This window comes from Oncorhynchus clarkii, chromosome 32 (assembly GCF_045791955.1).
Source record: "Oncorhynchus clarkii lewisi isolate Uvic-CL-2024 chromosome 32, UVic_Ocla_1.0, whole genome shotgun sequence".
Classification (NCBI taxonomy): domain Eukaryota; kingdom Metazoa; phylum Chordata; class Actinopteri; order Salmoniformes; family Salmonidae; genus Oncorhynchus; species Oncorhynchus clarkii.
In genome coordinates this window covers 32,904,635-32,929,077 of record NC_092178.1, presented here as the reverse complement: position 1 = coordinate 32,929,077, position 24,443 = coordinate 32,904,635, and the positions used below count along the sequence as shown (strand labels likewise).

Sequence of the window (24,443 nt, the reverse complement as noted above, 5' to 3'; positions counted from 1 at the left end):
TGCCTTGAGATATGGATTGTGTATGTGTGCAATTCCCGAAGGAGAATGGGGAAGAAAAAAGACTTAAGGGCATTTAAAACAGATTAGTGTAGATGTTGCCAGGTGCACCGGTTTGTGCCAACAACTGCAATGCTGCTGGGTTTTCCCATGTGTATCAAGAATGGTCCACCACCTAAATAACATCCAGCCAACTCGACACAAGTCATCATGGTCCAGCATCCCTGTGGAATGCTTTCGACACCTTGTACAGTCCATGCCCATACGAATTGAGGCTGTTCTGAGGGCAAAAGGGGGGTGCAATGCCCTTAATGTTTTGTTCAGTCAGTGTATATCTATTGAAGGTATACTTCAGGATTTTGGCAAAACTACTCCCCTAGAGTCAGATACACTCCTGGATACAATTTTTATGTCTCTGCGTTCAGTCTGAAGGAAGTTAAGCTGTGTTTACACAGGCAACCCAATTTGTATATTTTTCCACTAATTTGTCTTTTGAGCAACCCCATCAAATCTTTTCACACCAGATCCTTTTCAGAGCTGATCTGATTGGTCAAAAGATCAATTAGTTAAAAAAATATCAGACTTGCGCTCTTTGCATTCTCTCAACCAGCTTCACCTGGAATGCTTTCCCAACAGTCTTGGGAGTTTCCACATATGCTGAGCACTTGTTGGCTGCTTTTTTCACTTTGCGGTCCAACTCATCCCAATCCATCTCAATTGGGTTGAGGTCGGGTGATTGTGGAGGCCAGGTCATCCGATGCACCTTTCCATCACTCTCTCTTGGTCAAATAGCCCTTACACATGTGTGAGGTGTGTTGGGTCATTGTCCTGTTGAAAAACAAATGATAATCCCACTAAGTGCAAGCCAGATGGGATGGCGTATCGCTGCAGAATGCTGTGGTAGCCATGCTGGTTAAGTGTGCCTTGAATTCTAAATAAATCAGTGTCACCAGCAAAGCTCCTCCTCCATGCTTCACAGTTGGAACCACACATGCGGAGATCTGTTCGCCTACTCCGCGTCTCGTGAAGACACATCAGTTGGAATCAAACATCTCAAATTTAGACTCATCAGACCAAACGATAGATTTCCTTCGGTCTAATGTCCATCGCTCATGTTTCTTGGCTAAATAAAGTATCTTATTATTGGTGTCCTTTAGTAGTGGTTTCTTTGCAGCAATTCAACCATTAAGGCCTGATTCACACAGCCTCCTCTGAACAAATGTTGAAGTGTGTCTTACTTTAATTCTGTGAAGCATTTATTTGGTCTGCAATTTCTAAGGCTGGTAACTCTAAAGAACTTATCCTTTGCAGCAGGGTCTTCCTTTCCTGTGGCAGTCCTCATGAGCCTATTGCATCATAGCACTTGGTTTTTGCGCCTGCCCTTGAAGACATTTTCAAAGTTCTTAAATCTTCCAGATTGACTGCCCTTCTTGTCAAAGTCATGGACTGTTTTTCATTGCTTATTTGAGGTGTTCTTGCCATAATATGGACTTGGATCTTTTACCAAATAGGGCAATCTACCTTGTCACAACACACATGATTGGCTCAAATGGATTGAGGAAAGAAATTCCACAAATGAATTTAAGGCACACCTGTTAAGTCAAAGGCATTTCAGGTGACTACCTCATTGAGAGAATGACAAGCATGTGCAAAGCTGTCTAAGGCAAAGGGTGGCTACTTTGAAGAATCTCAAATATTTTGATTTGTTTAACACTTTTGGTTACTACATAGTTTTGATGTCTTCCATTATTCTACAATATAGACAATCTTAATAAAGAAACCATTGGAGGTGTCCAAACTTGACTATAACTTGTAACCGATTTTAAAAGCTGTGCATCGCTGCTAAATGAATAGGGAAACCACTGAAATCATTATGTTTAATGGAAAGAAGTGGAGGGTGCATACAATAAGTGATACTTGAAAAGGTTCTAATGAAGACCATTGATTAAACTATAAACTTGATGTTTCAACTTAACATATTTTTTAAATCGTTGAGCCTTTGTCATTTTGAAGTTTTATCCAGCCTGCTTTGGGTGGGTGGATGGAAGGAGCCATATTTCTGCTAGAGTCATGCAGTAACCGGACACTTGCCGACTTTTAGAACCAACAGAAAGACAGACGCAAGTTCACAGTAGACTAAACCATTTATTCAAGTGGTCTTCAGCCTTGTGGGTCTGTCTTGACAGTCATTTGCTGGAAAACATTACTGACATGATTCAACCAATAGGAGAGAAAGGAGGGACTAAACCAAGCGTGAGCACGACTGCTTCTAGTGACAATGGAACTTGTACAGTCACTAGCAATACACAAAGTACTGGTCCCCTTACAGTAATGACCACATATCCTATATGGAACATCATTAAGTGCAGTGCTTATTAATATATCAGGAATGTACATTTTTAGAATGCATGTAGTTAGGATCTTCCATCCAAAGAGACATTCCATAATAAAAGTCCCACCCTCACACAGAATCCATCAACCAATGGAGACTGACATGTATTATCAATGTGGGACTTTTACTGTGGCCAGCGCCTAAACTATAGTGCATTTCAAAATGAGTCAAATCATCCCTTGTTAACACAAGCAGGTCATTCATTGTCACACAGAAACTCAGGGAAGAGATGCAGTCACAGGACACTACTAGCAGCAGGTTAGGTTGCTCGTGCGCTCTAGGCACGTGCATTGATGATGTCAACAAACTCAGGCTTGAGGGAGGCTCCGCCCACCAGGAAGCCATCCACATCGTTTTGGGAGCCCAGCTCTTTGCAGTTGGCCCCTGTCACGGAGCCTGGAGAAGGGAGGGACTTTGGTAAAAACACTCAAGTGCGCATGTAATACATACAATTTTATCAAAGGTTTAGGAGCACATTCATATTCTTCCAAAAGACACAAAAATAATGTTACTCATGCTGTAAGCTCCATTTGATGTCAGTAATGTGTGTTTTTGACCCCCCCCCCCCCCCAACTATTCAGCCCAATACATATGTTTAGATTTCCATTAGAAACAATGGCTCTGGGGATTTTCTCGTTGCTATTAGCAGCCTGAGTTCGGTGTGGTCCCTACTGACCTCCATAGATAATGCGGACGGAGTCGGCCACGGCCTCAGAGACATTGGCCCTCATCCACTCCCTCAGCTTCTCATGCACCTCCTGGGCCTGGGGCGAGACAAGTTCACACAGTGTCTTGTACAGCCAACTTTGTGAGGGACACACAATTCAGTTCCACTAACCCATACTCTTTCCCTAATTCTAACCTTAACCCTAAACTCCCTAGAAATCACACTTGACCTTGTGGGGACAAAAAGAAAAGTCCCCAGTTGGTCAAATTTGTGTTTGATTTGAATTAAAATGGTCAAAAATAAACAAATAGCTTCCTAGCAAGAGCAGTTTCTCAAGCAAATTTGCTAGGACTGTCTGGGAGATGTCAGAGTGGGGAGGAAAAACTGAAAACTAGCTGTTATTGGCAGGGAGGTTTGGAACTCACTCTTATCCGTCTATCACCTAATTTACCACCTGGTGATGTCACCAGACAGGCCAAAACTCCATCCCACCAAGGGCTGAAATTTCAAACCACTCTTACACAAAAAGGGCATTATCATTTTCACAGTATAATTCCAATCTCCATCTGGAAATGTATATAAAAGCACAGGAAAAATATATATACATTTTTTTTTTAAATCACATTTGACTTCACTGGGCCTTCAAATAAATAAAAAACAGAAAATACACTCTTGCAGCATAAACAAACTAGTGCTTAATATAACCACATTTAGCATAAACCACTAGGCTGTTTCTAACAATAAAAAAAAAAATAAAAAAAAAAACTGAAACAATGGAACTATCGTACAAGATTTACTTAAAAACATAGTGAGCTATAAAACTATTGGCACAGACATGTTGTTTTGGCGCTGTACTCCAGGACTTTTGATTTGAAATCAATGACAATGAAGTTAAAGTGCAGACTGTCAGCTTTAATTTGAGGGTGATTTCAACCACAGGTGAACCGTTTAGAAATTACAGCACTTTTTGTACATGGTGCCCCATTTTAGGGGACCAAAAGTATTGGGCCAAATTCACTTAAGTGTATTAAAGTAGTCAAAAGTTAAGTATTTAGTTCCATATTCATAGCTTGCGTTGACTACAAATTTGTTGGATGCATTTGCTGTGTGTTTTGGTTGTGTTTCAGGTTATTTTGCTCCCAATAGATATGAATGGTAAGTAATGTATTGTCATTTTGGAGGCACTTTTATTGTAAATAAGTATAGAATGTTTATAAATACCTGTATATTCATGTGGATTCTACCATGATTACGTATAGTCCTGAATAAATCTTGAATGATGAGTGAGAAAGTTAGACGCACAAATACCGTAGCATATCTTGGGAGTATGATATTTGTGCGTTTAACTTTCTCAGTCATTCACATAGAATTCCCCCCCCACTGCTCCATAGTCAAATGGCGGCGAGCTTTACATCACTCCAGCCGATGCCTGGCATTACGCATGGTGAGATTGCATGGCTGGCTGTGTGCTCGATTTTATACGCCTGTCAGCAACATCTGTGGCTGGAAATAGCCAAATCCACTGACATAGTAGATGGCTAGAATGGAGTCAATCGAGTGGTATCAACCACATAGAAACCACGTGTTTGATGTGTCTGTTACCACTCCAGACATTATTCCATTCCGTCCTCCCTCAGCAGCCTCCACTGGTGTCCACATACTTGTGTACAGCCAACAAGTTTCTAGAGTCACAAGCTTGATGCAAATCATTGTGCGCTAGGAATATGGGACTAAATACAAAAAAAAAGTTTGACTCATAACACACAAGTGAATTTGGGGGGGGGGACACACACTACCTACAAAAAGTGTCATAATTTCTAAACGGTCACATATGGATGAAAATACCCTCAAGCTAAAGCTGGCAGTCTGCACTTTAACCTCAGTCATTGTAGCATCTCCCTAACAACAATGATAACCGTTTGTGTGAATGCAGTGGACTGTTAGCCCAGCATGCACAGTGCTCGTTTCTAGTGAGCGTACTGCAGGCCTAAACATGCGGTGGTCTATAAAGATTGGATGGAAGTGGGCCATCCCGAGAAGCCAACAGGTGCCTTTCACGTAACAGAATCCCGCTCACTGCAGTCATGTACAGACAACTCTTGCTAACTTTTTAAAAAAAATATGAAATGCATGCGATTAAGAAAACCAATATCCATTTCCCACAGATCTGTGTGTAACTTACAAAAAATATAGTAAAGTATGCATGTTGTAGGTAAGTAAATATTGTTATAAAACGGCGATGAGTCGTACCTGTTCGGGTGAGGCTGTCTTGCCAGTACCGATGGCCCACACCGGCTCGTAAGCCAGCACCACTTTGCTCCAGTCCTTCACGTTGTCTACAACAACAACTTTACATCAATATAATGGACGGCACTGTATGTAGATCATGATAAGTTATGTTTGGCCTACCACTAATTGCCTTAAGATGTATAATACAACATGTAGACTAATTGAATGGACCCCAGAGTTAGTTATTTTAGGTCTCGGGCAAAGTTCTGAGAAAGTGTGATGTCATTGTTTGTTGAAATGTATGTAAATCGTAATTGTCTATTGTTTTTGTCTATGTATGTTTGTGTCAAAAAAAATACAAAAAAAGTAACATTTTCAACTTAAACCAAAATAATGGCCAACATATTTTTGGAAGGAGTGCAACAGAGCAGGTAGAATATATAAAATGAAGATTTCATGGACATTTTTAGTTAACTTTCCCAAAGAGTTATTCAGGAGAGAAAATAAAGGATCTAAATGTTTACACTGGTCATTTAGCAGAGACTCTTATCCAAAGCAACTTACAGTAGTGGGTGCATACATTTTCCTACTGGTCCCCTGTGGGAATCGAACCACAACCCTGGTGTTGCAAGGGTTCAACGCTTGCATGATGAGAACGCTTTGGATGAGCAGACTAATACATTCCTGTGATACACAGCGAACATGGGGTTTGAACCTAGCGGTTACCTGCGATGGCCTGGGTCTGGGCGTACACCACCTCCTCTGTGGTTCCAGCCTCTCTCTCCTCCAGCTTCTCTCCGATGCAGGCGATCACCCCCAGGCCACTCTCCAGGGCGTGGGCCACCTTCTGACCAATCAGCTCGTCACTCTCCCCAAACACGTGGCGCCTCTCCGAGTGGCCCAGAATCACCCACTCCACACCACAGTCCTTGATCATCACAGGGCTGAGGGAGAGAGAAAGAGGGAGAGGGATTAGCAATACACCCACTAAATAGTAGATTTAATTGAATGTATGTCAGATTATTCTGGCACTTCTCACAGAAACTTCATTAGGAGGAAAGATGTTAAAAATCATTTTCACATTTGTATCAAACTTCCAGAGTGGGCTCTGCTAATTCTGAAGGTATGATACATTTTATGAGCACCAGCAACTCAGTGAATGGGAAAATGGATTCAAAGGGTATCTGGATAACCAGCCAAATAGGAAAGTAGCCAGCCAGGCCTCCCCGGGCCACAACCTATATTTCGGTGGCCTCTGGTACAGTCTAATGTCTTGATTCCACCCGAAATACACAGCAAAATGATACCCCAACCAAAAGCCATGGATTACAGGCAGCATCCGCACTGAGCTAAAGGCTAGAGCTGCCGCTTTCAAGGAACGGGACTCTAACCCGGAAGCTTATAAGAAATCCTGCTATGTCCTCTGATGAACCATCAAACAGGCAAAGCGTCACAGGACTAAGACCGAATAGTACTATAACGGCTCTGACGCTCGTCGGATGTGGCAGGGCTTGCAAACCATTAGACTACAAGGGGAAGCACAGCCGAGAGCTGCCCAGTGACACGAGCCTACCAGACGTGCTAAACTACTTCTATGCTCGTGTCGAGGCAAATAACACTAAAACATGCATGAGAGCACCAGCTGTTACGGAAGACTGATCATGCTCTCCGCAGCTGATGTGAGTAAGCCCTTTAAAACAGGTCAACAGTCACAAGGCTGCAGGGCCGGACCAATTATCAGGACGTGTACTGCGAGCATGAACTGACCAACTGGCAAGTGTCTCCACTGACATTTTCAACCTCTCCCTGTCTGAGTCTGTAATTCCAACATGTTTTAAGCAGACCACCATAGTCCCTGTGCCCAAAAACACTAAGGTAACCTGCCTAAGCAACTACCAACCCGTAGCACTCACATCTGTAGCTATGAAGTGCCTTGAAAGGCTGGTCATGGCTCACATCATACCATCATCCCAGAAACCCTAGACCCACTCCAATTTGCATACCAACACAGATGATGCACACTCCATTGAACTCCACACTTCCCTTTCGCACCTGGACAAAAAGGAACACCTATGTGAGAATGCTATTCAATGACTACAGCTCAGCGTTCAACACCAGAGCCCTCAAAGCTCATCAATAAGATAAGGACCCTGGGACTAAACACCTCCCTCTGCAACTGGATCCTGGACTTCCTGACGGGCTGCCCCCAGGTGGCAAGGGTAGGTAACAACACATCCACCAAGCTGATTCTCAACACAAGGGCCCGTGCTCAGTCCCCTCCTCTACTCCCTGTTCACTCATGACTGCACGGCCAGGTACAACTCCAACACCATCATTACATTTGCAGATAAGTGGTAGGCCTGATCACCGACAACAATGAGACAGCCTATAGGAAGGAGGTCGGAGACCTGGCCGTGTGGTGCCAGGACAACAACCTCTCCCTCAACGTGATCAAGACAAACAAGATGATTGTGGACTATAGGAAAAAGAGGACCGAGCACGCCCCATTCTCATCGACGGGGCTGCAGTGGAGCAGGCTGAGAGCGTCAAGTTCCTTGGTGTCCACGTCACCAACAAACTAACATGGTCCAAGCACACCAAGACAGTCATGAGGGCACGACAAAACCTCAGCAGATTGAAAAGATTTGGCATGGGTCCTCAGATCCTCAAAAGGTTCTTCAGCTGCACCATCAAGCGCATCCTGACTGGTTGCATCACTGCCTGGTATGGCAACTGCTCGGCCTCTGACCGTAAGGCACTACAGAGAGTGGGGGCTAAGATTCCTGCCATCCAGGACCTCTACACCAGGCAGTGTCAGAGGAAGGCCCTAAAAATTGTGAAAGACTCCTGCCACCCTAGTCATAGACTGTTCTCTCTGCTACCGCATGGCAAGCAGTACCGGAGCGACCAAGTCTTGGTTCAAAAGGCTTCTACCCCCAAGCCATAAGACTCCTGAACATGTAGTCAAATGGCTACCCAGACTATTTGCAGTGCACCCCTCACCCCCTCTTTACACCACTGCTACTCTGTCAACAATGCATAGTCACCTTAATAGCTCTACCTACATGTACATACTACCGCAAACAGGTTCCCCCGCACATTGATTTTGTATCAGTACCCCCAGTATAGTCTCGCTGTTATTTCACTGCTGCTCTTTAATACTTGTTACTTTTATCACTTATTCTTATCTGTATTTTTTAAATTGCATTGTTGGTTAGGGGCTCGTAAGTGAGCACAGGTGACTGATACAATTTGATTTGAATACTTATTAAATTTACCTCCCAAATTGTAAAAATGACTTTACAATTTAAATGACTGAAATTGTTTGAAGAATTCAGTGTATTGTTAGTTGTTTTGGATATCGTCTAGTCCTAGGCCTACACTGAGTGTATAAAACATTATGAACAAATTATGTCAAATCCACTTCAAATCAGTGTAGATTAAGGGGAGGAGACAGGTTAAATAAGGAATTTTTAAGCCTTGAGAAAATTGAGACTGTGCCATTCAGAGGGTGAATAGGCAAGACAAAAGATTTAAGTGCTTTTGAACAGGGTATGGTAGTAGGTGCACCAGTTTGTCTCAAGAACTGCAACGTTGATGGGGTTTTCCACACTCAGTTTCCCCGTGTGTAACAACCACAGGACATCCAGCCAACTTGACACAACTGTGGGAAGCATTGGAGTCAACATGGGTCAGCATCCCTGTGGAACGCTTTCAACACCTTGTAGAGTTCATGCCCGACAAATTGATGGTGTTCTGAGGGCAAAAGGGGGGACAACATTAGGAAGGTGTTCTTAATGTTTTGTAAACTCAATGTATAAGATCAGGACTATGTTCTATGTGAAAGAACATTAATTAAACTCGTCTTCTTTTGAGATTAAAGTAATTCAGTTTTACTGCAAGATATGAACTGCCACGATGTTTGTTCAAATTGCGCATTTTATTTTAAAAAATAGCCCACATCTTGGAAAAATAAATCAAAGGTGACTACTATATGAAAGTCAAAAGAAAATAAATGAATGTGCCAGAAAACAAAAGGCTAAGTGGATTTTGACTCATCTTTACAACATGGGACATGCGAATTCAGGGCTCTAAAGCTGACATTGTATACAAGGAGCACAATAAGCAGCACACAAAACTGCAGGAGAATAATGAAAGTATTTGAGAAAGCATTATGATAAGAAATGACTAAAAGTTATTTGGATTGTTCCATGCTCAATAAAGTACAAATGTACACGCAAATATATTAGTCACATGGGTGCAAGTGTACACCCGCAGCCCGCAATTCAGGGCAGGAATGATCCCCCTCGAGCAACCCATTGGTTCCTTCAAGCCTGCTGTGTACTGGATAAAACAGTGCCTGACAGCTGGACGAAGGACAGTCTACTGGTCGTCCCGCCTAACGCTTCGAACACACCGACTGCGTCATTGCATCACTGCTGCATAACATTTTGCGCAGCTAGGCAACTAACGCTGGAACAGCATGCGGGAGGCTGGGGCGACACAGTGTGCTAGCAAGCTAGTTAGCGACACTGTGCTAGCTTGCTAGTTCTCCAGCTAGAACAGTGTCGCCCCCTCCTGCACAAGGACAGGTCTACTAGTCGACCCCTCTAGCACAGCAGTTAACGTTCGTTAGCGACAGTGTCGCTCCCGTGTACCGGACTAGCTGGCTCCGCTAGTACAGTGTCCTTGGCTCCCGCCTGCCAAACACCTGCCGCCGTTAACAGAACTGGGGGAAACAATGTCCGACAGGCAGGGGCTGTCTACCAGTGTACGGCTAGCTAGTTACCGTTCACATCCTCTGTGGGGTTTATTGGCGGCTGGCATCCAACGTTATTGTGCATTAACGTCACCTACTGTACTAGAGCGCCCCGCCTCCCCCAACTTAAAAATGCACCAATAGAAGTATAAAGAAGAGTTCCTGCAGATGTAGGAATACCCACATTCAGGAACGCCATGTTCAACAATGGTGGGATTCACATGTCTGAGAGATGATATTCTCCGAAATTCCTTTGCTAGCAGCAGTTGAGCAAACTCAAATCTCAACAACCTGGTGTAGTCGGCTGTTCATCCGAGGCTAGTGGAAAACACTGGGCTGTGAATGGTTTATGACCTGCAATATTACATTTCTATGTATAAAACGTGTCAAATCAGAGCCCACTGACATTTGACGTGTTTGAATGGTATATTGTTAAACAATGTCTAAAAATAAACGAGGTAAAAAATGGGTCGTTTTGAGATTTAATTCAGAATCTAGACATGCTACATATTTGAGAACACTATAAAGAGTATAATGACACCAAGACGTCCGTATTATGTACAGTTCACAGACCATAGGTCTAAAAAGGGCCTAACATGACCAATTTCATCATTTTTTTTCCAAAAATGGTTTGATACACAAATGTAAAAAAGCATGTTAAACATCCATCCTCCCAATGAAGTTCCTAAATCACCCAATAAGGAGTCCATCTTAAACCAGTTCACAGATTCCGTCTCAAGGTGGAAGACGTGTCGTCATATGGAGGAGCCTTACCTGATCTCGCCTGTGAAGGCCCCCTTGGCAACTTTGTAGCAGTTCTGTGCGGCGACGCCGATCCTGGCATCCAGGTTCGAGCGGGCAAAGTCAAGGTAAACGGTGGGAGCACCACACACCACCTCTGTGAGTATAAGAGAGGGAGGTAGAGAGAGGAGACATTCAATTGAACAGTTGTCAATATAATCAGTCTTTTGTTTGGCACGCTATTGTCAATCTTGAGTAAGGACATGCACCTGATAACTCATATAACTAAGCCTAGACTACCTGGCCTGTACGCAAATGTAGGCTTTTAAATGTGCCCATTTGGGGATCAGTTGGTGAATTAAGACAATCTTAAATTCTGTGGAGCTTCTCAACGTCTCAAGTCTGTTTTTACGCACACATTTATGCACACAGATGTTATGGGAGTTCAATGAGCATAGCTCTCACGAAGAGCGTCCCTACCCCATTGAAGTTCAAATTTAAAATGGTTGAGGTGACGATTAAAATGTTGAGTTAGGTATAGGTTATGGTAAGGGTTAATCCCAAGGATTCCACATAGCGGTCAAAAGATACGTCACGTGACTTCAATGTCATGGCGTTATTCTCGTGTCGTTTGACGCAATCATCAGCATCATTCTTCTGTTTAGTGATAGAAAAATATATACATTTACTAGTTTCATGTTAACATGTGTTTATATATGTATTGGTATCAATAAGAATGTAGTGTCAACGTATTAGGGCACATTTTAGACTGAAGATATTGAGACAAAAATCGAATGCCGGTTACCGGTTTCATCGTTGAGGCTTGCAGTGTTCAGGGTCGTTATAAGGTCGCCCAGGCTCTTCTTGTCACCATTCATCTTCCAGTTTCCTCCTACGAAAAATGTTCTAGAAGACATGATGGCTGGGCGTTGGACGATACCGGAAAACCGACGACACGGGCCTAGGATGTGATGCGCTCGCAACAAACAGTGGGTAAGCAGAAGCAGTCTTCTCCCCGTTTTTTCTTTAAGCTTCTTCTTCTTCGGCGGGGTTTAACGGCAGTTGGCAACCAATATAATGTTACATTACCGCCACCAACTGGACCGGAGAACAAATCCATTCTACTTTGTGATAGAAAAAAATAATTACACTGCCAACTACTGTATTAACCCTACACTCATAAAAAGACACTCCCCCCATTCCACTAATTTAACCCTATCTAATCCTTTACCAGGCCAATGGCCTGGGAGGAGGGGACAATACCATTCAACTCTTCACATTAAAATCTCCTAATTCCAAGTACTTCTCTGCAGCTGCCACCACAACACCTGTTTTCTGTGACTTCCATACCTGCTGTACAGTTGATAACCATAGCAATGAACACTAAAAAGACAACCTTACTGAAGCACATTTCATTTGTAGGCCTATTACTCTGTACTGGCAACATTCTGCAACTCACCGGGAGCCTCTTAGGATCCCTCACCATTGACCCATCTTCTTCAATTTTCTTCACTGCCGCAGCATCTAACACCTTTTCCCCACAACTTTCACCCTGGCAACCTCAACCTGCGTCTCTCGCACCAGACACTTCTGATCCCCAGCAACATGGGAATCCCTACAGTTTACACACGCACACACGCACGCGCGCGCACACACACACACACACACACACACACACACACACACACACACACACACACACACACACACACACACACACACACACACACACACACACACACACACACACACACCACCTTTTTATCTAATCTACCACCCCTTTGCAGGTAGCCTAGTGGTTAGAGCATTGGGCTAGTAACCAAAAGGTTGCTGGATTGAATCCCAGAGCTGCGAAGGTAAAAATCTGACGTTCCCTGGGCGCTAAAGACGTGGATGTCGATTAAGGCAGCCCCCTGCACCTCTCTGATTCAGAGGGGTTGGATTAAATGCGGAGGACACATTTCAGTTGAAGCCATTCAGTTGTACAACTTTCCCTTTCCAATTTGTCTCTTACAACAATAGTGAGGGGATTCAATTAAGCTGCCCCGGGTTGAACCGGACTATGGCCCATTATGTGACCGGGCGAAGCCAGTGAGGGAGGTGTGCCATGCTTAAATCAACCGGTAATCTGCATCCCCTGGTCATATTGTCAACAATGCAGCATGGTGTGTATCATTCAGAAACAGAAAGTTCCTCTGTCCAGTGTCTGTTCTTTTGCCCATCTTAATCTTTTCTTTTTATTGCCAGGTCTGAGATATGGCTTTTTCTTTGCAACTCTGCCTAGAAGGTCAGCATCCCGGAGTCGCCTCTTTACTGTTGACGTTGAGACTGGTGTTTTGCGGGTACTATTTAATGAAGCTGTCAGTTGAGGACTTGTGAGGCGTCTGTTTCTCAAACTAGACACTGTAATATACTTGTCCTCTTGCTCAGTTGTGCCCTGGGGCCTCCCACTCCTCTTTCTATCCTGGTTAGAGACAGTTGGCGCTGTTCTGTGAAGGGAGTAGTACACAGTGTTGTACGAGATCTTCAGTTTCTTGGCAATTTCTCGCATGGAATAGCCTTAATTTCTCAGAACAAGAATAGACTGATGAGTTTCAGAAGAAAGGTCTTTGTTTCTGGCCATTTTCAGCCTGTAATCGAACCCACACATGCTGATGCTCCAGATACTTAACTAGTCTAAACGGCAGTTTTATTGCTTCTTTAACCAGAACAACAGTTTTCAGCTCTGCTAACATAATTGCAAAAGGGTTTTCTAATGATCAATTAGCCTTTTAAAATTATAAACTTGGATTAGCTAACACAATGTGCCTTTGGAACACAGGAGTGATGGTTGCTGATAATGGGCCTCTGTACGCCTATGTAGATATTCCATTAAAAAAGTCAGCCGTTTCCAGCTACAATAGTCATTTACAACATTAACAATGTCTCCACTGTATTTCTGATCAATTTGATGTTAATTTAATGAAAAAAATAATTGCTTTTATTTCAAAAACAAGGACAATTTCTAAGTTACCCCAAACTTTTGAACGGTAGTGTATGTTCTAATTTTTAAACTAGTTTTCATTGGGAACTCAGACAAAGCGTTATTATCAAAAGCGATCACTTTTGCACGTCAAAACACAGAATCCTACTCATTATTCAATGTGCTGAACCTACGTCAAATAAAATGATCTTGTGGATGTCATGAGTTGTCAGTTCTTATATCCTTCAAGCCGACTTCAACATCGGCCAGAGGCGGGGGCCATCTGGCTCACACCGCGTAGGCAACCTAGTTCCAAATCAACATTCAGCCAGTGCAAACCGCGCCTACACAGGCGCCCAGGCGAGATGAATCAACCCCCCCCCCCCCCCCCCCCCACAATGTGGTCTTAATCTACAAAATATTGGACTGGGATCCAATCAGGTAATAGCTTCAAAATATGTTTAACATTATCTTGTGGTTGTCATGAGTTGTCAGTCCTTATATCTAGAAAGGTGGTTACATTTTCACAGCCCCACTAAAACCAAAACGTGGTCGCTTATCAATGTTTCCACAGGTTGAGTAGTTATGTTAATGTTCTGTTTAAATTGTGTTTTATTATGAAGCATTGGAGTACGGCGTGTGAGCTTTTTTTTTATTTTTACATAAGACGACAAACACAAGGTGAATGAGCAAAACAAAAACCTCACAAACAAGAAAAGAAACAAACTGAAGTAAAGACACATAACTAAAACATTGAATAATGTCCTCCAGAAAGAGGTCTGTATATGAAATACAACTGTGTACATTAGCCTGGTCCAACTCTGTTCTAAATGGTGGACTGTCAAAGCAGAAATACACAGACATGGTGTTAATGCAGTATTCTAGGTTTATTAGAAAGGTTTTTCAACGAACATAGCATGTTTACAGAGTTACTGCCGATGGGTAAAAGTGCTACAAAATGCAGTTGGGAGGGAATATATTGGTATTGATATGTAACACCTCAAGAACCTTTTTCCCGAAGTAGGATTCAAGAATGCTGGACACTCAAAGTAGAGGGATAGACAAACTCGGATGTATGTGATTGAACATGGTTTAATTTTGTTGGTGATTGGTGATGGCAGCCATTTTGGGGCAAAGACAGAGGGTGCTGCTGGTTAGCATGTATCATCATAGGCCCAAAATGGCATCATACATTGGATTTGTATGACCAAACGGCACTGTACATCAACTCTGCACTCCAATAAATAATAAATGACCTAAATGTAAATAAATGTACATATCAACTTTCAGCTAATAAGTGTGGGCTTTATACATCAAAGATCTCAAAACAATAAAAATACATCTGTAATACTAAATCTTTATTTATGTTCATTATATTTCTGTATTTATTTCACATTTTTATTGTCAAAAATCTATATGTGCAATTGTCACTCTCACCTTAGATACAAGTAGAGCATATTTTCTTCATTAATTCATTTATGATTTCAAATAATCCTATTTTTTTTATGTTTGTCGTTGTCTCGGTATTGATAGTCTTAACAATAACTTTAAAATTCTCATGTGTACACGTAGTGTGGCTGCATTTTGATCTGCTGTCGATGTCATTTATACAGTATGTTCTATGAAGTCTCATTCACCACCTCTCACATTGCATACATAGATGAAAAGGAGGGGAGAGAGAGAAGGGAAGAAATTATGTGAACTGGTACGACAAACATGCTCCGCCTGATATCTCCCCAATCCCAAAATGAGCATCCTTATTTCTCAGTGTTGTGTTTAACCCCTTCTCCTCTCCTCCTCTAGCTCCATCCACTCCCCCCCCCCTCCTCCCTGTCTTCCCCTCTCTCTTTCCCAATGTTGCCTCTGGAGGACCAGCTCAGTTCCAGATCTTCAGGAAGCTATCCCAGGATCCTGTGCAGACACCCAATCCATCGTCTGGCACCCCAATGCAGCTCACTCTGTTGTCATGGCCAGACAGAACACCTGAGAGAGAGAGAAAGAGAGAGAGAGAGAGAGAGAGAGAGAGGGATGAGAGAAGAAGAGAATAGTCATCCACACTGATGCAAATGATGCAGTTCTAGTTTCTATTCCCTTTTTACCCGTGTTTCTTTGATTGACTGCCTCTCATCCAGACTTCTTTGACTATACACGTTCTCCCTTTCATTACCTGTGTTTAAACCACCCACTTATTTACATTTACATTTGAGCCATTTAGCAGATGCTCCTATCAAGAGCAACTTACAGGAGCAATTAGGGTTAAGTGCCTTGCACAAGGGCACATCGGCAGATTTTTCACTCATGCCATCTCCTCTTCTGCCTCCCTCTCTTTACATTGACTGTTCTCTTTGTTTGTCTCTGTCTCTACTCACTCCTTTTCACCCCTCCCCTCAGTCCTCTCCCTTCTCTCTCACTGGTTTCACCTCACACTTTTACTCACCAACTTTCTCGGCCTTCAGAGAATCCCAGATGTTGCAGTTGAAGTTGTCGTAGCCGGCGAAGATGAGGCGTCCTGAGCTGGAGAGGGAGACTGACGTGACGCCAGCATTCAATGCCGCGTCCTGGTAGCCATTGACCTCTTGGTCAGCACGGAGGTCGTACATCTTGAGGGTGCAGTCATCGGAACCTGTGATAACTGCAGTGCCACTAGGGTAGAACTGGGGTATAAAGAAGGCCATTTCAGTATGTAGTGTTTTGTTTTGACATGTATTGAACTTGAAGGTTAGTTTGCCCGGCGAGTTGACTGAGTTAGCAAAGTACAGACTCCTTGGAAAGATTTGGTGTTGTGAAGCTAAATTATGTTTCGATTTTGGATCACACTACCCCCTGACTACTGAAGTCACGTGGGTAGTCTCAACCGGAGCTCGAAACTAGAATCTTGTACCTGCAAACCAACATCTTGACAAGGTCGATAGCTGTTGGGTTAAGGTCACTACAGTATATAGATCATTCAGAGTCATTCTGACCAGGAAAAACCCTGGGGCGTGTCTTATGTGCTCACCGCAATGGCGTTAATGTCACTCGTGTGGCCGATGAAGGTCTGCTTGCAGCCGCCATCTCTTATGTCCCACAGCTTGGCGCTGGAGTCACACGCCCCTGAGATGAAAGTGTTCCGGTCTGGTGACAAGGCCAGGCACATACAGTCACCCACGTGGCTCTTGTAGATCACCTTCTGCTTGCCAGTCTCCAGATCCCACAGGCAACAAGTGGTGTCACCGGATGCTGTGAGGATCTCATTGTCGTTCAGGAAGCGGCTATGAGAAAGGTAGCCTGAGATGGAAGGAGAAAGATAGAGATGTTATTGTTTGTACTACTTATTTCCTACGTATTTGGATCTCATCCAATTTATGAACACGCTTTTAATGAATTCTCTCGTAGTTGGTCACGGAGTTGACCATAACCCAGTTGGTCACGGAGTTGACCGTAAACCCAGTTGGTATCGGAGTTGACGATAACTCGGATGAAGCAAACATTGTACTACGATACCCACCTTCATGTGCGTCCAGCTCCCTGAGGGTCTTTGGGCTGGCACCCTTGATATTGGCGATGGTGCACATGTTATCCAGACCTCCGCTGGCCACCAGATTGCCAGAAGGGGCCATGGAGCAACTCATTACCCAGGAGGACTTGAGGGGGACGGCATATACCTGGAGGGCAGGGAGAAGAATGCTTAACCACTCACTTTCTAGTTCGCTTTGTCTCAAGGTTAGAAGACTTAAAATTCGTAGTGTGTAGTCAAAGTCAAGACAATCTAAAAGAAAAGTGGGTACTGCTTCTACACATCGGTGGTTGAAGTAAGGATTTACTCCATACATTTGCAAACCAAGTAGAAAGTTCTCTATATAAATCCTATGCATTAAGAGGAAAATAGTTAGAGATGTGAAGATGATGAGTGATCAGTGATCACTCCTTACCTTGTTGCCGGTGTAGGTGTCCCAAATCAGAAGCTTGCCATCCTGTGAGGCACTGACCATGTGCCTGTTGTAGAGAAAAAGAAAGTTCAACAAGTGGCTAGTCAGTGTATCAAATTCTGGGAACAGGATTTAGGCACGAGGTCCAGTATGAATCTGGCTCAATACTTTGACAATGCAACATTTGAAACAATGAAAGCATTTTCATTGAACCCCATGACACCTGCATGCCATGGTGGACACATTAAACAATGGGACCTTTTGATATCAGAGTCCATTTGGTTTGAGTGGCACATCAGACAACCCCTTGTATCGACCTTCTCTGTCTTGCTCAAGGTAGACCTTCTCTATGTTTTTCAATAGTCCCTATTCCACACTGGCTAGTGGTAGTGGTGGGGCGTCTATGGTGAGCTCGACTGTCCCTGGCGTCTTCCCCATTCTCAGCTATCTGGACAAGAACACCTTCTCACCTGTTATCAGCAGACCAGTGCAAGCCGTAGATTTTGGCCAAGTGGCCCTTCAATGTCTTTCTGTTTTTCAGCTGAACACGTGGTGCAGCCGCCACACCAGATGCTAGAGTGGCCATGGTGGTGTCATTGACCGCCTTGCGGCCTGCCTAGTGGCGGGAAAGGGATTCACAGGTAGGAGAGGAATAAGTTAAGAGGCAAATAGTTGTAGAAAAATAAGCATAGATTGTTTGGAGCAGAATGTTTTCCATACTTCTGTTGTATTTACATTTTTCAGGAACCAGACACTGCTTACAATGTCTTAGTATAACTTTATCTCAATGTCAGTGCTGGTATGTGGAGGAAACGAAATGTAGGCTATATGTTATCAACTCTGTACATGAATTATTGTGCATTATTGGTACTACAATTCCAAGTTATTTATCTGATTGTCTTTTTTTTGACTGGGGTGATATTGAAGATTGTAACAAACAAAAAAAATGTGTCTTGTGGCAACCATTGGCATGCTGTGATAACGAGACTCACTTCAATCTGGGCCTTCAGACCATCGGCCTCCTTTTTCAACGTGTCCATTTCACCCATGGCAACGGTTGATAGGGGCTGTTACCGCTGGAGAAAAAAAAGTAGCAGACTAGACGAAAAGGGAGAAAGAGAAAAGGAAAATAGTTTTATGTTTAGAACTTATTTGATTGCATACATATACAGATCAAGGCTTGGCAAAAATGCTGTCCTCGTTGTAAAATGTATGCAATGTAGAACTCAATCATGTAACAAAGATCTTAATTAAATAGAACTGAGAATTAATGTTCTCAAATATGTGCAGTAGATTTACTGTATACGGTGGCCATCTGTTTGAGGAGAACGTAACTGGACTCATTGCTCCAGTAACTCCCCCATGGCCTCTGACCCCCTAAACTAAACCAATCAGGTGCTTTCGTCATTTAGTATGGTGCAAGAGCCTAGATTGGCCTTCTTGAGTACGGTACGAGGTATAATCCCACATCCACTGTGCTAGAAGTCTAATATGCAGAATTAGTGACATATCCAAGATCTACCTTCATGTATCCGAAGAACAAGGCAAATTACTGGCCATTGTATCTGTAACACAGACAGCCATTTTGTTTTTTATAGTTCTTTACGGAAGTGATGTCTGTCTTTCAAGAGTACTTTCCATTTTTACTTAGAAGGCCTCATTTAACTTTACAACTATACTTTATTACTTATATTTGACTATTTATTGCTTATTATTTTGTGTTACAATTAAAACAAGTTTAAGACACAATTTAGCATGAACCTTCTTTTCTCCCCCCTCACTCTGATTTTCAATGCCTTTTAAGAGAGAATATTTCATGATCAAGAGGGAATTAGGGGTTAGCTGTGTGTGGCCCTAATACTCTTTAATTGGATGCTGACGTTTTCATAATTGGCCAATTACCAACACACACCACTTTTGTAAACCGCTTAAAGGTTAACAACAAATCTCAAAAACGAATCCAACTACTACAGCACACATCCCTGCAAATACAGTATTAACAAAAGGTATTACTTTCACAGAAACAATTGTTCACACATAGGCTAAGCAAAGCATAGGCTAAACATGTTCAGTAAGTGGTTTGACCTATGATGAGAGCCAGTGAGACAGAGGGCGAGGAGGGGTGGGCACAACTTACTGGGCACAAACTGGTTGAATCAACATTGTTTCCATGTAATTTCAATGACAAAAAAAAATCAATGCGATGATGTTGAATCAATGTGGAGAAAGTCGTCAACATAAAGGAATTTCTGTATTTTCACCCAACTTTGAACTTAAATCCAATGACCCGGTTCAAATTCTTGTTGATTTCATGCTGAATTCACATTAGCTGACAACTCAATCAAATGTAAATCAAAACTAGACAAAATGACGTCTGTGCCAAGTGGGAATAGAGCTTTAAAGCCCCATCAGGGGATCTTAAAGGAGGCTTTTCCAGTCAAATCTCCTGTCATCCGATTACTGACTGCCCTTTACCACTGGATCAGAAAGGGGGAGCAAGAGATGGTAGAAGAGAGAAAGAGTGGAGAGAGGGGACAAGACTAGGCAAGGATATAGGCCTATCAGGTAGAAATGTGAGGTTTTTTTATGGAGTCTTCTTCTTCAGTTTCCTGTTTGGTTATTTCCTTTGAAATGATCTTTGCACAAATGCACAGAATGGCCTCTATTCCTGTTTGTCTAGATAGAAGAACTCTAGACATGCACCATTCTATTAGCATGGCTGCAGAATTCAGGAAGACTTCAATGCACAAACTCAATACATGTGAGACAATACATGTGCGAAAAGTGAGATAGAAGTTATGCACAAGCTCTGCAGTTTGCTGCTTTCACTCTGGGATTTTGTTTTGGTGTTGTTCCTCTTTTACTGGATCTCCAGAATCAATGAGGGAGGATTTGCAACCTTCGTGATAATGCTGATAACGTCTTTGTATGCTGTTGTTACCTAATAAATGAAACGGATTCTGAGAAGAAAAGCACTCAATTCTGTCACCGTCACTCCCTACTGGTGACAGCCATTTCAACCCGACCTACCAGTTCTCTCTCTCACTCTCTGTCTCTGTCTCTGTCTCTGTCTCTGTCTCTCTCTCTCTCTCTCTCTTGTTGCTCTCTCTCTCACTTGCAAAGACAGCAGTCAACATGTTTTCCATGGACTACAGTGCACTTTTTGCAGGCCATTAGAATTCATCCTCTGGTGGAAATGAGCACATCTGAGAACTCCATTTATTACTTCTTGTAATTGACCGACAATTGAGTAGTTTATTTCGCTCATATTCAATCCATTGGACCGGGCTGCAAATCAGATGAAGTTCCAGTCTTTCAACTGTGAAATCTTATCATGGATGGGAATACTGAGCTAGATAATGGGATAGTGTTGATGATGATCTGGGTCCGTGTTCGTAATCATCAGAGACGTCAATGTCGTTCCATGTAGTTCCACGTATGTGCTACCAAAGTGACCCAAAATCACTCACCTTTCCAAACAAAACGCAGTCCTTCCTCTTTTTGGGCTTTTCTGCCTCAGTAGCCCTTTGAAGCAGCTTTTTATGTTCCACAATACTCAAGTCAGCCCTGCTTTCCTTCTTTCTATCTCTCTTTCCTCTTACGCTTTCACCCACAGACTGGCTGCAGGCAACCTGTGAAAACTCTCTCTTTCTCTCTCCCGTCCTCCTGTGAGGAACAGATGAGGATTGAAGGGGATGAAGGAGATCAGGGATGAAGGGATAAGCCCGAAGATGGAAATAGAGAGAGGGAAGGAGAGAGAGAGAGCATGGCAAGAGGAGATGGGTAAACCGATTGGAGGAGAAAATCAGGTCATGGGGTCAAAAGACAAGAGCAGGTAAAGAGAGAAGGGGGGATGAAGGGAGAGAGGGACAGGTGAAGGTGTAAATGTGAGAATAAGATTAAGTAGAGAGATGCGGAGGGGTTTGAGATATGATCCAGTAGAGAGATTCTGAGGGGTATAGAGCGGCATTGCTAGTGAGAACACACCATTTGTTACATCACATCAATGGCTACGACATAAAGCTGGTAGAGAAACACATTTGATGTCTTCCACATTCAGTCCCATATCATTCGACAGTATAATAGTGTTAATGTCTATGAGGAGAGGGTATTTGATTTTGCTGACCTGGAGTGGCTCAGAAAACTTTTCCAGTCAATTGCATGGAAGGCCTACCAATTAGAGCAGTCCAACCAGTAAACAAATTGACAACAGAATTTCAGCATGCTTATAGGGAAGGACACTCAACAAGTACAGCACTTACACAAACGACTGATGATTGGCTGAGAGAAATTGATGATAAAATGATTGTGTGGGCTGTCTTGCTAGACTTCAGTGCAGCTTTTGACATTATCGATCATAGTCTGCTGCTGGAAAAACGTATGTGTTATGGCTTTACACCCCCTGCTATAATGTGGATAAAGAGTTACTACACATAGGGTGTTCTTTAATGGAAGACTCTCAAATATAATCCAGTTAGAATCAAGAATTCCCCAGGGTAGCTGCTTAGGCCCCTTGCTTTTTCAATTTTTACTAACAACATCTCACTGACTTTGAGTAAAGCCAGAGCGTCTATATATGCGGATGACTCAACACTATACACGTCAGCTACCACAGCGACTGAAATGACTGCAGCACTCAACAAAGAGCTGCAGTTATTTTCAGAGTGGGTGGCAAAGAATAAGTTAGCCCTAAATATTTCTAAAACTAAAATAATTGTATTTGGAACAAAACACTCAAACAAAACACTCACTAAACCCTAAACCTCAACTAAAACTTGGAATAAATAATGTGGAAATTGAGTCAGTGGAGATGACTAAACTGCTTGGAGTAAACATAGATTGTAAACTGTCATGGTCAAAACATATTGATGCAGTAGTAGCTAAGATGGGGTGCAGTCTGTCTATGATGAAGCGATGCTCTGCCTTCTTAACAACTATCAATGTCCTACAGGCCCTAGTTTTGTCACACCTTGACTACTGTTCAGTCTTGTGGTCAGGTGCCACAAAAAAGGACTTAGGAAAATTGCAATTTGCTCAGAACAGAGCAGAATGGCTGGCCTTTGGATGTACACAGAAAGCTAATATTAATGATATGCATGTCAATCTCTCCTGGCTGAAAGTGGAGGAGAGATTTACTTAATCACTACTTTTATTTATGAGATGTATTGACATGTTGATTGTATCTGTCTTAGCTACTGGCACACATCTCAGATACCCATGCATACCCCACAAGACATGCCACAAGAGGTCTCTTCACAGTCCCCAAGTCCAGAACAGACTATGGGAGGCACACAGTACTACATAGAGCCATGGTTACATGGAACTCTATTCCACATGTTGTGAAATCTGTGAATGTATTGTATTGTTTTTACAATTGTATAAACTGCCTTCATTTTGCAGGACCCCAGGAAGAGTAGCTGCTGCTTTGGCAGCAGCTAATGGGGATCCATAATAAATACAACTACAAATACAAATACACATCACTAATGAGTGGTGTTTGGATTCTTATCAAGTCTATCAGTGGCAGCTTTCACTATCGATAGTAATATGATGCAGCAGTCAGAAATGACCAGACATCAAGAGTATTATTGTCTGACTGTATTGGTGGAGCGGCTGAATTTTGTAGGGTTTTCTGAGAGATTGGCAGGGGTTGAGGTTGAGGGGAGTTGAATTTATTTATCAGAGCTAATGAGTTGAGCCCAGTTAATCAGGATCCAATTGGATATCCGGGGAATCTGAAATCTCGTTAAGGAATTAGAGCAGTCCAACCAGAACATGCGTCACAAGTGACACAGAAGAGACAAGAAGAAAATGGATCAAGAAATCGAGGGATCGATTGATGGTTAAAATAGAGATTTGGATGTGAAGATGCCAGTGGAGTTGTTGAATGCATTTGGGTATAAATGGCAAGCCTTTATAGTTGTGGTAAATAAAGGGAGAATTATACTGTACCTTGAGAGTTGATCATCTCTTCTCAGCCACAGGGAATTAGCTGATTTGTGGCTCCGAAGGAGAGATTTCACAGATCCCACAAGATCGGGGTGGGCCTAAAGATCGGCGTGAATGGGAACTTTGGGGGTGTGCTACTGCAGTAATTCCTGTATTACAGCAGTATATAGATTCAGAAGTACTCGCAGCAAGATTTGTCTGAGTTCAAGAGGTCTTTGGTGCCTCGATACGAACATTACCGCTCGATGAATTAACACAAGCGTTGTTGCTTGAGAATGCCAATTCGCGGCAAGCAATGCCAACGCCATTTAACAAACAAACCTTGAACCTTGATGCACACTCAGCTATGGCCCAACATTGATATTCTAGATAGCTCCCATGCAATGATTACTTTATAGGTTGTATTAGACTCTATGTGTGGAGAAACCTTTTGCAAGCACGTCTATTCTATGCAATGCAATCTCTGGTATTAACGAGACAATGCACCTTGATCTCCTCGTCAAGAGGGATTACAGGTGAAAACCTAAACGATCAGGTTCCATGCCAGGGCGATCTACCAATCACCCTGCCTTGTGGCATGTGTCATGGGGTCAGAAATAGTTAAGGGTTGAGGTGATTGTTGGTTTTAAACACCCGTGTTGGATTCACCCCTTCACCAGTCAAAAAGGCCTTGATTTGTAATTCACTGATATTACAGTTTATCCACCACTACCTGGCTACCAGCAAGGGGCTGTGGACCATGATGTTCCAATAAATATGTGATAAAGTTGCGTGCAACTATTTTCATGACAGGGGAAGTGGCACTCATTGACAAATGTAATATCTTTGAATAACCTCTG

The 24,443-nt window shown here is 42.8% G+C and overlaps 2 protein-coding genes across 2 annotated transcripts; both read right to left on the bottom strand.

Moving 5' to 3' along the window:
* Positions 1-2,122: 2,122 nt before the first annotated feature.
* Positions 2,123-11,836, bottom strand: LOC139392180 (triosephosphate isomerase A). The gene is made up of 6 exons (XM_071139961.1): positions 11,591-11,836; positions 10,819-10,942; positions 6,012-6,229; positions 5,307-5,392; positions 3,066-3,153; positions 2,123-2,785 (listed from the first exon to the last, which is right to left on the bottom strand). The coding sequence occupies exons 1-6, from the start codon at positions 11,700-11,702 to the stop codon at positions 2,667-2,669; spliced, it is 747 nt and encodes a 248-aa protein (XP_070996062.1). The 5' UTR covers positions 11,703-11,836; the 3' UTR covers positions 2,123-2,666.
* Positions 11,837-15,572: 3,736 nt separating this feature from the next.
* Positions 15,573-21,340, bottom strand: LOC139392179 (guanine nucleotide-binding protein G(I)/G(S)/G(T) subunit beta-3-like). Its single transcript, XM_071139960.1, has 8 exons — positions 21,126-21,340; positions 18,648-18,753; positions 18,126-18,271; positions 17,659-17,722; positions 17,235-17,391; positions 16,746-17,014; positions 16,185-16,401; positions 15,573-15,730 (listed from the first exon to the last, which is right to left on the bottom strand). The coding sequence occupies exons 2-8, from the start codon at positions 18,702-18,704 to the stop codon at positions 15,624-15,626; spliced, it is 1,017 nt and encodes a 338-aa protein (XP_070996061.1). The 5' UTR covers positions 18,705-18,753; positions 21,126-21,340; the 3' UTR covers positions 15,573-15,623.
* Between the last annotated feature and the right edge of the window lie 3,103 nt (positions 21,341-24,443).